Source organism: Sinocyclocheilus grahami, unplaced genomic scaffold (assembly GCF_001515645.1).
Source record: "Sinocyclocheilus grahami isolate Dianchi unplaced genomic scaffold, SAMN03320097.WGS_v1.1 scaffold777.1, whole genome shotgun sequence".
Classification (NCBI taxonomy): domain Eukaryota; kingdom Metazoa; phylum Chordata; class Actinopteri; order Cypriniformes; family Cyprinidae; genus Sinocyclocheilus; species Sinocyclocheilus grahami.
The window spans coordinates 303,896-316,364 of NW_015505956.1; the positions used below are offsets into that span (position 1 = coordinate 303,896).

The 12,469-nt window shown below is 40.0% G+C and overlaps 1 protein-coding gene across 1 annotated transcript in view; it reads left to right on the plus strand.

Moving 5' to 3' along the window:
- LOC107561528 (ankyrin-2-like) overlaps nt 1-12,469 on the plus strand; it is a 168,761-nt gene that overhangs the window by 111,718 nt on the left and 44,574 nt on the right. The window contains 7 exon segments of the mRNA XM_016245991.1: nt 1,441-1,539; nt 9,182-9,379; nt 10,067-10,087; nt 10,172-10,270; nt 10,469-10,567; nt 10,766-10,864; nt 10,969-11,041. Of these exon segments, the coding sequence (XP_016101477.1) occupies nt 1,441-1,539; nt 9,182-9,379; nt 10,067-10,087; nt 10,172-10,270; nt 10,469-10,567; nt 10,766-10,864; nt 10,969-11,041 (688 nt within the window).

A 12,469-nucleotide genomic window follows, 5' to 3' on the forward strand; every position in this document is an offset into this window, starting at 1 on the left:
TTGTTTATATATATATATATATATATATATATATATATATATATATATATATATATATATATATATATACAAATATTTACATAACTGGTTGGTTTTAGCCTAATGTAACCAATTTTTGGGATGTTGTTTAAAAGAAATACATTGATGCTATGTTGACTTCAAGAGTACTGGTAAGCATTGTTTTCACTGATAACATTTTGTTAAGAAAAGGAAACAATATTGTTTTCTTCATTTTTTCTTTAATAAGGAACCAGATTTTGATTGCTCTCGAGCTTGCACTCTAATATAGACAATAACCTTACCTTCAAACTTGACACGCTATAACAATCCCTGTTAACACTGCTTTTTCATCATATATTCCATGTGTCATCAGGTTTGATTTAATGCTTTTTGCAATGCTAACAGTTCTCCCTTAATCATGTTCAGGGACGGAATATGACACAGCGGTGCCCTGGGCACGGACCGATTAAAGGCCCCCCCTCGGTTGAAATTCCGTTCCTTTTTTATTCTAAACTTTTCCAAACTTGTTAACTATATCATAAAATATCACGATTCTCAAATATAAGTAAATACATTTTGCACCTTTATAGATCATGCTAGTTTATCTATAATGGGCTATGGGAAAAGTAGCCTAATATTAGTGTAATCTATTAACTAGCCTAAGTATAAAACCCGTCTTTTAATTGTACTAGATATGGGTGTCATGTCATAGAATATTTTTAATATGACTGACTTTGTATTTAAGGTAAATTTAATAAAAACATTGTAAGGTACTAATTATAACACTTTCATTGTACATAAAGAGAGCAAAGAATATTTGCATTATCAAAGAATATTAACTTCAGTCAAGACAGAGTTCAAGCACTCTCAACAACTCCCATTATAATCACTGAAGCTGTTTATACTGTGAAATTAATATCTTACATCGTACACACATCTGCACTTTGTTTATAATGAGAGAATTCGCCAGAGAGCAGCATTCAGTCAGCGAGCGCGCGCACTGAACAAAACACAGGCTTTTCAGCAATGTCTCATCTGAATGCTTCTGAATGGCCATTGCATTCATAAGCTCAACAGAATCCTGTGTGATTGGTTGTAATGCGCAGCACTGTAAAAACGCGTCTGGCTCAGCGCCAGCGAAAGCACGAACGCAGATTTGAATTTGGCAGCTGATGCTGTGCCGCACTGAACGTTCTAATCGTATCAAATATAAAAAATATATATTATTCAGCCATTTTTGGTCTTTTGGAAGCTGCATTTAAAATCCACTTTGCTTAAAATCCTGAGGGGGCACGGTTGAAATCGCATTCTTGGAGGAGCAGTATTTCGGCTGGGCCCCCCTCTGATCTAGTTCCCTGGGCACGTGCCCGGTAGGCCCCTGTGTTAATCCGTCCCTGATCATGTCCCTGATCATGTTGCACTGACCAATCATCCCAGCAGAACGGTCTTACTGCTCTACATGTTGCTGCTCACTATGATAACCAGAAGGTGGCGCTCCTGCTTTTGGACAAAGGGGCATCTCCCCATGCCACAGCCAAGGTGAGAAGACATCAAATATATACGACATGCCCTTTTTTCTGTGAAATTTCGTTTCACATTTCTTTTTTTCTCTAGCTGTCTCGCTGTAGCAGAGCTGGGCATCCGAGTTAGTGACTCGGACTCGAGTCGCATTTTTATAGACTTAAGACTTGACTTCAGACTCGACCTGAAATGACTCTAGACTTGACTCGACTCGAGGAAAAGGACTCGTGAATATTTTAAAAGCAACTCGAGTCTTAATCCTTATATAACTAATATTCAAAAGGCGGACCGCATCCGCACCCTGGCATCCATACGGACTGCCAGCCGTTGCAGCACAATTTTGTGAGCAGCGCGTCAAAACAGCTGAGCGGATCACATAACAAGCGCTCGGGCTCATTTATAGTAAATATCTTTCAGCACTATATAGGCTGCTCTAGTATTTTTATCTAAAGCCAAACACGCTTTATTCAAGCCATTTCAGTATGGCGGGCCAGACGGTCCAAAATTAAGACTAATGACTTGTTGCGGGAAGTCACTATACTATTGCCAGGAGCTACTGAGTTTGCCACGACTCACCTTCCTCACACGGCGGGCGACTCACTCTCCTCACCCCGCAGGGGACTCACTCTCCTCACACGGCAGGCGACTCACTCTCCTCACAAGTCACATCCTTCAGAAATCATTAAAATATGCTGATTTGCTGCTCAAGAAACCTTTTTTAATTAGTATTATTATTAATGTTTTTTGAGCAGCAAATCAGAATATCAGAATGATTTCTGAAGGATCGTGTGACTGGAGTAATGATGTAAAAAATGTAGCTTTGAAATCACTATAAATTACATTTTAAAATATATTCAAATAGAAAACAGCTATTTGAAATAGCCTAGTAAAAATATTTCAAAATTGTACTGTTTTGCTGTACTTTGGATCAAATAAATGCAGGCTTGATGAACAGAAGAGACTTCTTTAAAAAACATATAAAAAAACATATACTTTATTTATTACCTGGAGATGACTTGACAAACACAAATAAATCACATATTGTCGCAATCATATGTTTAATGTCTTCATGTTTCCAAACGTTTCTGTTTTTCTGTGAAAACAACTGTTTCATACAGCAATAGCTGGACGCTTTTGTCCATATTAGGAATTTCCTTGTACGACTTTCTGCGTGAGAGGCCCTCCGGCTTCGAGCATGAATAAAACATGCACTGCACGGAGTGTTTAGCGCTCCGCTTGTTCATCTCGCCTTATTCTGGGTCCGAATAAACCACCAGATCATGCACAGACTATCCTGTCTCTTTGAATTTAAATCTATATTTATTCACACCGGCTCTTGAAAACCTCTATACGAACACACTTGCCCGAAAAAGTGCGGGGGACGAATTTACGTCATATTAAAAGTGGGGGGGACACGTCCCCCGCGTCCCCCGCGTAATCTACGCCCCTGGACTATTGCCTTATATAGTGGTTGTCTTATTGTTTGTGGGCTTTGTGTTAAAAAACCCTGGCTTTTAACACTTTCGCTAGGTATTTGAGTAAATGAAAACACAATACTTACATTTCAATGTGAATTCCCCCACAGAACTCTCACCTGCCCTATTTGAATATAAACACCGTCGTCATCTGCGCACAAGTGATTCTGGGATATGGTAGGGTGCGAAGTGTCCATCAGATGTACACTTAATTTTCCTGGGAAATGGAGGGTGCATTTGAAGTCGCTTTCGAAATACGTCAGCCTTCGTCGCACCGCGGTGACGCAATCAGCCTTGGAATGCAGTCTTCGGAGGGTGCATTCCGAATTGGGACAGCTTACGTTGTGACGCTGTGATGCAATCGCACTTCAAATGCGCACTTCAGAGTCCACGCACTTCAGTTTGGGACAGCCTTTGTCGTGCTACTGTGATGCAATCGCACTTCAAATGCGCCCTCCGGAGTCCACGCACTTCAGTTTGGGACACAGCTATAGCATTCAACACTCTCCCCTGGTGCACTACATAGAACTGCCCGGTCCACAGCAGTACCGGAACCAAAGTTGTTATCGGGCATAACATCACATCTTCCCCACTTTAAAAGTAAATAACTTTCCTTTGAAATCTTTTGTTCTATCAATTTGTACTTGTGGCAAAAATAAAATTTTCATATTATAAAATGCACCACAGAATTTTCACAATCAACTTTTTTTTTTTTAAACAAATTTCAATTAACCTTTCAGGAGGTCTAACAGTGCGTTTTGGTTTGCAATACTTCCCAGGTGAAGCAGTAACTTCCTTTGTCAAATCAGAGTTGGTGTGATCCACAGAACTGTTGTCAGCTTGTTCACTTGTGGAAATGTCAGACACATCTTTGTCATTTGACTTTGACTCGGCTTCTTGAACAGTCACTTGTGGTCTTAAGTCCCCTCTGTTACTTCTTAGAATTGCACCACGCTCGGTCTGAATCTCGTATGACCGTGGTATTAATTATCTTTCAACACATCCTTGTTGCGTCCATGTTCCTGTTGCATGATTCAGGATACGAACTCTATCTCCAGGCTTGAGTTTCTGCAGGGTTTTTGCTTTCTTATCGTATTTCTCTTTTTGTTTGGTTTTATGTTTTTGTTTAGCTTCTTTTATTTAGTTTGCCCCTGCAGGTGTCAACAGATCCTGGTGGATGGCTAAGTTAGTGCGTATCCGTCGACCCATCAACATTTGTGCTAGGGACAACCCATTTTGAAGCGGAGCACTCCTGTAAATCATCAGACTCCTATGGAAGTCTGTCTTTCCGTCGTGACTCTTCTTCATGAGAGCCTTCACAATCTTTACAGAACTCTCCGCCAGCCCGTTGGACCTAGGGTAGTTTGGGCTTGATGTGGTATGTTGAAATCCCCACTCTTTCTTAGAATTGCACCACGCTCGGTCTGAATCTCGTATGACCGTGGTATTAATTATCTTTCAACACATCCTTGTTGCGTCCATGTTCCTGTTGCATGATTCAGGATACGAACTCTATCTCCAGGCTTGAGTTGCTGCAGGGTTTTTCTCTTTTTGTTTGGTTTTATGTTTTTGTTTAGCTTCTTTTATTTTGTTTGCCCCTGCAGGTGTCAACAGATCCTGGTGGATGGCTAAGTTAGTGCGTATCCGTCGACCCATCAACATTTGTGCTAGGGACAACCCATTTTGAAGCGGAGCACTCCTGTAAATCATCAGACTCCTATGGAAGTCTGTCTTTCCGTCGTGACTCTTCTTCATGAGAGCCTTCACAATCTTTACAGAACTCTCCGCCAGCCCTTTGGACCTAGTTTGGGCTTGATGTGGTATGTTGAGATCCCCACTCTTCAGTGAAAGCATTAAACTCCCTACTGCAAAATTGTGGACCATTATCAGAAAACACATCACACGGAACTCCATGTCTTGCAAAGACTGTCTTCAGAAAAGCAATGACAGCTTGGCTAGATGTCACCTGTAGTATTGCAACTTCTGGATAGTTGGAGAAATAATCGGTAACTACAATGTGGCTCTTACCATTGCAGTCAAACAGGTCTACTCCAACCTTTTGGTATGGATGATCAGGCACTGGATGAGGCTCTGCTTCTGCAAATGAGTGGCTCTGCTTGTTGCTTAGACCTGTATGTGAGACATATTTTGCATGAGGCTGTAGTCTGACTAATATCATGGTTTATCCTTGGCCAGTACATTACCTCATGGGCCCTGCGCTTGCATTTCTCTTCTCCTAGATGTCCCTCATGAACTTTCTGCAGCATTCCTATGCGCATCGATGCAGGGATGACAAACTTGTATCCCTTGAAGATGATGTCATTCACCACTGAAAGCTCTGCTCTGCACGACCAGTAATCTTGGATTTGCTTTGAACAGTCACTTTTCTTTTCTGGCCAGCCTTTCAGGATGAACTCTTTGAGTTGTGTCATCCATATCAGTTGCTTTTCTTATTTGTTCAGTTTTCTCTGGGGACACGGGAAGAGAGGTTACAATCATGTCAACATGCGCTTGTATGTCTGCACTTTTCTCACTGTTTAGGTTTTCATGCTTGTCGACTGCCCGAGAGAGTGTATCTGCTGCAAACATGAATTTTCCTGGTGTGTAGATCATTTTGACATCATATTTTTGGAGTCTGATGAGCTTTCATTGGATTCTCATTGGACAGTCATTTAAGGGCTTGGACATTATGGACACCAGTGGCTTATGATCTGTTTCCACTTCAAAGGACTGTCCATAGACATACTGGTGGAACCATTCGCAGGCATACGTGCAAGCCAGAAGTTCCTTTATCTATTTGTGTATAGTTGGACTCTGCACCAGTCAAGGCTCTTGATGCGTAAGCTACCGGGTGCCAGCTCTCACCATGTTGCTGCAGAAACACAGCACCTAGGCCATATTGTGAGGCATCTGCTGAGATTCATGTGCTCTCGTGTGGGTCATAATATCTGAGCACTGGCTCCTCTGTAATGATGTGCTTCAGATTTTGAAAGCATGCTTTCTGCTCGTGAGGCCACATCCACTCATTCTTTTGTTCGAGGAGACATCTGAGTGGAGCAGAATGCGTTGACAGCTGGGGAATGTATCTGGCCAGGTAAGTGACCATTCCAAGGAATCTTCTCACTTCCTCCTTATTTTGAAGCCGTTCCATGTTGACTATTGCGGAGGTTTTTCTTGGGTCTGGCCTGACACCTTCCTCAGACAAACCATATCCAACAAAAGTTAGACTCTTGACTGCGAACTCACATTTCTGTCTGTTCAATTTCAGATTAGACTGTCTTGTAAGCTCTAGAACTTGCCTCAATCGTGTGTCGTGTTCTTGACGGTTGGAACCCCACACAATTATATCATCCATCATAGTCTCTACGCCTGGTAGGTGCTCAAAGATCATGTGGATTGTTTTGTGGTACCCTTCTGGTGCCGACAGAATGCCATACGGGAGACGTAGAAAACGATATTGGCCTTCTGGAGTATTGAAGGTACACAGTTTTGAACTTGCCTCATCAAGTTTCATTTGCCAAAAACCGGATGACACATCCAGCTTACTGAACCACTTCGCTCCAGCAAACTGAGACATCTCTTGGATCAAGACATATTCTCAATGCACCATTTTTCTTAAGCACAATGACGAGTGAACTCACCCAGTCTGTTGGTTCGTCAATTTTCTTTATGACATTTAACTTCTCCATGCGAGCTAGTTCCTCTTTGAGTTTTTCACGCAATGCAAATTGAACTTTTCTGCATGCATGTACCACCGGAGTCACCGTATCATCAATGCTTTTTTTGTGCTCCCCAGGCAAGCATCCCAGTCCTTCAAACACATCTTTGTAATCCTCCATGAATGAAGTTTCCTCTGTTTCAACCTGTGATGTCACTACAAACACTCTTCTCACCAGGTCAAGTTTTTCACATGTACTCAGTCCCAGAATTGGCTGGATGCTTTTTTCTATGATCAGCATTTGTGTCTTTAGCAGCTGTCCCTTGTGTTTCAGAGTCACCAGGCAGCTTCCTTTGACAGGAACATCCTCACATGTGTATCCTGTTACTTTAATTTTTGTTGAATTAATTTAGATTTTGACTTTGAGGGTTTTGTAGTCATCCATTGACAACAGGTTAACTTGTGCACCTCTATCTAATTTGAATGGAATTATTGTCTCATTTACAGTCAGTGGTACAATCCATTCAGCTTTGTCTGCCGTGTTTGTCTGAACAGAATCAACAAAGAATTCCTCTGGCTGTTCTTCAACTGCATATACTTTTTTCTTTGCAACATTTTGCAAAATGATTATTTTTCCCAAAGCTATTGCCGGTTTCTCCATAAGCAGGACAAGATCGTGGCATATGTGTCCCTCCACATCTTCCGCACGTACTTTTTGGAATTTTCACTCTCTGCTGTCTTTGTTTTGTTGACTGTTTTGTGTGCTGCTCCTCTCTTTGTATAGCATGCACTGCAGCATCATCTCTATGCAGTAGTTCCTTGGCTTGTGCACATGTTATTTCAGCAGCTGTAGACATAATTACAGCTTTCTCTAGTGTCAGAGCTGGTTCACGTAGCAGTCTTTCCCTGAGACCATTAGCTGGAATCCCATAGACTATTCGGTCTCTCACTAGTGAATCTTTTAAATCTCCAAAGTCACAAGTCTCACTCAGTGCGTGCAGTTCAGCAAGGTACTGATCAAAGGTCATTCCTTGTTTCTGATCAGCAGAGAAAAATTTTAATCTCTAAAATGTGACATTCTTGCTTGTAAGTTGGCACAAAGTATTCTTCAAACTTTGTCATGAGAACAGTCAGTGTTAAATTTGCTTCGTCAAGTTGAAAGCTGTTATATATGTTCAGTGCATCCTCACCTATGACATGCAGAAAGATCGATGCTTTTAACTTCTCATCACCTCCACCTGCGCCACTAGTAGCAAGATAGATGTTGAATCTCTGCTTGAAACTTTTCCCGTTATCAGCCAAATTACCGACGAACTGCATAGGTGATGGCGGATTTAACTTCTCCATGATGGGAAAACACTCAAGAGTTCTCTTACTTTGTGTCAATGATGTCTTTTCGACCTGCTTTTCGCTGCTCTGCTGCACTTGGCCCGCGTGCATGCGTCTCTTGTGCACTCGTCCCTCGGCCGCTCTCCGTGCAGGTTTCACTCACCGTGGGTCCGGTCTCACTGGCGTTTTTACACAAACTCTCCAGTGTTCGCCAGTCCCTATTTCTGACACCATGTTATGTTATTAATGTGACGGGACAAAGACTTGCTGTGGTTTCTGATCATTTATTCAGTCCGCAGACACATAGCATTCAACACTCTCCCCTGGTGCACTACATAGAACTGCCTGGTCCGCAACACAGTACTGGAACCAAAGATGTTATCTTTGATGTTATCAGGCATAACATCACAGATAGAACGTAAACTTTGAAACTGCTGGTTATCTTTCTTTTCTGCTCAAGATGAGAACGTTTTGATTATTGTAGACATTTTTAGTAGATAATGCTTTTAAGTAAAATATTAAAATAGTATAGAATTCAGGAGGAAAAGTCTGAACAGAAACAGTATTTTTTTGTCACATGGCCTCGCATGTATCTAAATGTAAAAATTCAATACATGTTATTTATTTATTTATTTATTTTTGTCCGGACCTCTGCTTGGAAGAAAATATAGAGACCGCACCGCTTGGAACTTTATTTGAATACCCCTGACATATACAGTATAAAAAATAAATAATTTCATTTGTATGGTTTTGTAATATCTGTGCCACATATTTCCTTATGTGTCATGGTAGATAGGACTCTTATTATATAATTTAATTACAGAAAAACTGTTTTGAACATGGTAATGGATTCAAACATAAGTAATAGGCTGGATGTGCATTAACCTTATGTACACGTATGTAAGATAACCGTATCTTAACACTTCTTTTTTTTTTTAAGAAAAAACAAAGAAAAAAAGCATATCATAGGTCATATATTTTGTCTATAGCCTAAAACAGCTTCGTAAATAGGAAGATTTCAATATATGAGGATTCTGAATGGGATTTTTTTTAGCGGGCCATTAAATGACTTGAGACTCGACTCGGACTCGTGACCAAAGACTCGAGACTTGACTCCAGCAACAAAGACTTGTGAACATCTGTGCTCTGTAGTTTCACCAGCCTAGCTGTCCTTTGTGTCTTTTCTCCGTTCATGTAGAATGGATACACTCCCCTTCACATAGCAGCAAAAAAGAATCAAATGGAAATAGCTACCACACTCCTGCAATACGGAGCTGAGACCAACATCCAGACCAAACGGGGTGTGATGCCGCTCCATCTGGCTTCCCAAGAGGGACACAGTGAGATGGCAGCTCTGCTTCTGCAAAGAGGAGCTAATGTCAATGTAACCACAAAGGTGAATGACAAAGAAAATACTTCAAATCACTACAAATATCAAATAAATATAAATGTAAACATTGTAAAAAAAAAAATACATTTGAGGCAGAGTTTACGAAACTGCATTAAGCATTTTATTTCCATTTTTAATTCAATATACTGTCCATTACTTTGAGATATAGTAAAATTAGCTATCTGGTCCTTTGTGTTTCCATACCTCGAAACATTATCACAATAAAGTAAATTACATTTGAAATAAGACAAAGATACAAAATCAAATAACCATTGAATCCAATGGAATAATTTATATTACAGAAGAGCAAAAAAAAAAAATTTAAATAGCAATGGGACAAAGCAATGCAATAATTGGGTTTTTAAATGGTTTTATATACTCTGTGGTCATGTAAAACTGTGATTATACATGACAAAAGAAAATTAAAGAACAGGTAAGCCATTTTGTTTGTTTTGTCATTTAATCTGACCTCTTGATGGATGTGTATTGTGCATGACTTTCTGTTCACTTATAAGCCCTATATTTGCTTGAGAATAGCCAAGTCCCAGACTATTATTAAGCTCTTCATTTCAGATTTTTTTATGATGATGAACTCCAGCTCTGTTGTGTAAAGGTCTTTGGTTTGATTGATTCATATATATATATATATGAAAAAAAAAAAAAATATATATATATAATTGTCACTTAATGGTAATACGTGACCAACAAACAAAAGTAAGAAGAGTATTATAATTTCACAAAGTAAGATATTTTCCCCAATAAATATCACCGATGCTGACAATATGATCTCTATTTCAGTTGGGATACACAACGCTTATCGTTGCCTGTCACTATGGAAATGCTAAGATGGTTAATTTTCTGTTGAAGAGTGGGGCAAGTGTCAATGCTAAAACAAAGGTATTTCTTAATCTATTAATTTTTTATATTAATATAAAGAACATTTTTATATTTAAATGAATAAAAAATACTCAAACTATTTAACTACAGTATAAATTGATTTCCACATACAAAATGAGTGTAATAAATATTAATTAGACAAAAGATAGCAATGTGTTAAAGGCATATTCTGAAATATAACATTTGCATTCTTGTCAGAATGGTTACACACCTCTACACCAGGCTGCACAACAAGGAAACACACATATCATTAACGTCTTGCTCCAGCATGGAGCCAAACCCAATGCCATCACTGTGGTGAGTAAATACATACACATGCGAACATACAAACACATACTCCATTTAAACATTTTCTTCAATAAAATCAGCATAAAATGGATTCTATTGACTTTTTTAATACATGTTCCCCTGAAAAAAAGAAAAAAAGTTTCAAAGAGGGGGGAATAAAAGCAATTTTCTAATCTCATTGTTGATATTATGTCATTTACTGTGTAGAATGGAAACACCGCTCTTGCCATCGCACGTCGCCTTGGTTACATTTCTGTGGTTGACACTCTGAGAGTAGTCACAGAGGAAATTATCACTACAACAACGGTAAGTTTACCTAAGGATATGCATTTATAAGACGTTCATAGAAATATGCATTGTGGATAACTAGATTAAAAATAACAACAAAAACCACATTTGTTTCTATGTAGACAGTGACAGAGAAACACAAGCTAAATGTGCCAGAGACCATGACAGAAGTCCTTGATGTGTCTGACGAAGAGGGTGAGTGTGACAAACAATTATTTTATTCCCTTATTTTATTTAACTGCTTTATTTAATCAATCAGTAAGTCAGTCACTCAATCCCAGAATATTTCGTCAAGTATATTGGCAAATCTGAAGTTCACTTGCAATCTCATGACAAAATTTCAGTTGTGTGTATTCTGTTGTGATTGGGTTTCTAATGTGTATTAACATGGACTTTTCTGTAGTTCCAACAAGACAGGTAGATGATGGAGCTATGACTGATGACTTTATTGATTTTGAAGGTATAGAGTGACAGAGGAGTTAATAAGCAGAATACTAAACATTGGTGTATTTTTATAAGTTGAAAATAATGGCTGAAAATGTGGTTCTAATTATCTCGTCTTTGAAAAGGTACAAGAATTCCCAGTTGGAAGTTAATGTGTAAATGTTAAGTTAATGTGTATTTTTTTTAAAAATGTGTACATAGGACAAAAGTGTGTTATGGCATGGCTGGAGATTTTTTGGCATTAGATTTATGAATATCAGCGTTTAGTTTGTCACATCCTGGCAAAACGTCTCAGGTTACTTATGTAACCATGGTTCCCTGAGTAGGGAACGAGACACTGCATCCTCTAGGGGTTGCTATGGGGAATGCCTCATCGTGATCCGTGTCTGAAGCATACATTGAAAAATCACCAACAACATGTTGGCCGGTGACAGCCCATGATGTCACTACCAGTGCGACTATAGTATAAATAGGCGCCGGGAGAACAAGTCATTCACGTCTTCATCTGAAGCTTGCGTTCCAATCATGGCAGGAATCCTAGAGGACGCAGTGTCTCGTTCCCTACTCAGGGAACCATAGTTACATAAGTAACCTGAGACGTTCCCTTTCAAGGGAACTTCAAACTGCGTCCTCTAGGGGTCGCTATGGGGAACGGTATACCCACGCCGCCATGCTGAGGGGAGTGCAGGCCAGAACCATGGCGAGCACTAAGTACCAACTTTACCATTTCCATGGTGAGTTGCCCCTGGGACGGCAGGCGGCTGTCCGTGACTTTATCCCCTACGGCCAAAGGCCTAGGCTACATACCAGACTTACCTGTTAGGGCCAGACTCCTGGGCCCGGGGTAGAGCTCAAGGCTTGGAATCATAATGGATTCCTTTAAGGGGATACGACCAAAACACCTAGTATCACACTAAGTCTTGCCCTTTCACACAGGGGCTACTGCTTGCTCTTGCCTAAGCTCTGAAAGGAACTGTCTCAACAGACCTCCAGTGGCAACACCCTGTTAAAGTGGGTATCCTAGGATACCTAAGTGAAGTGGCGCCCAAGGTGAATGGGGCTAAACCAGCTCAAGAAAGGGCACGAATATCCCCTATAGGATTTTAGAAAAGAATGCAAAGAATTGCATGCGAACTTACCACAATGTGGATTTTAGAAAGTGCACAAAGCCTTCACGTG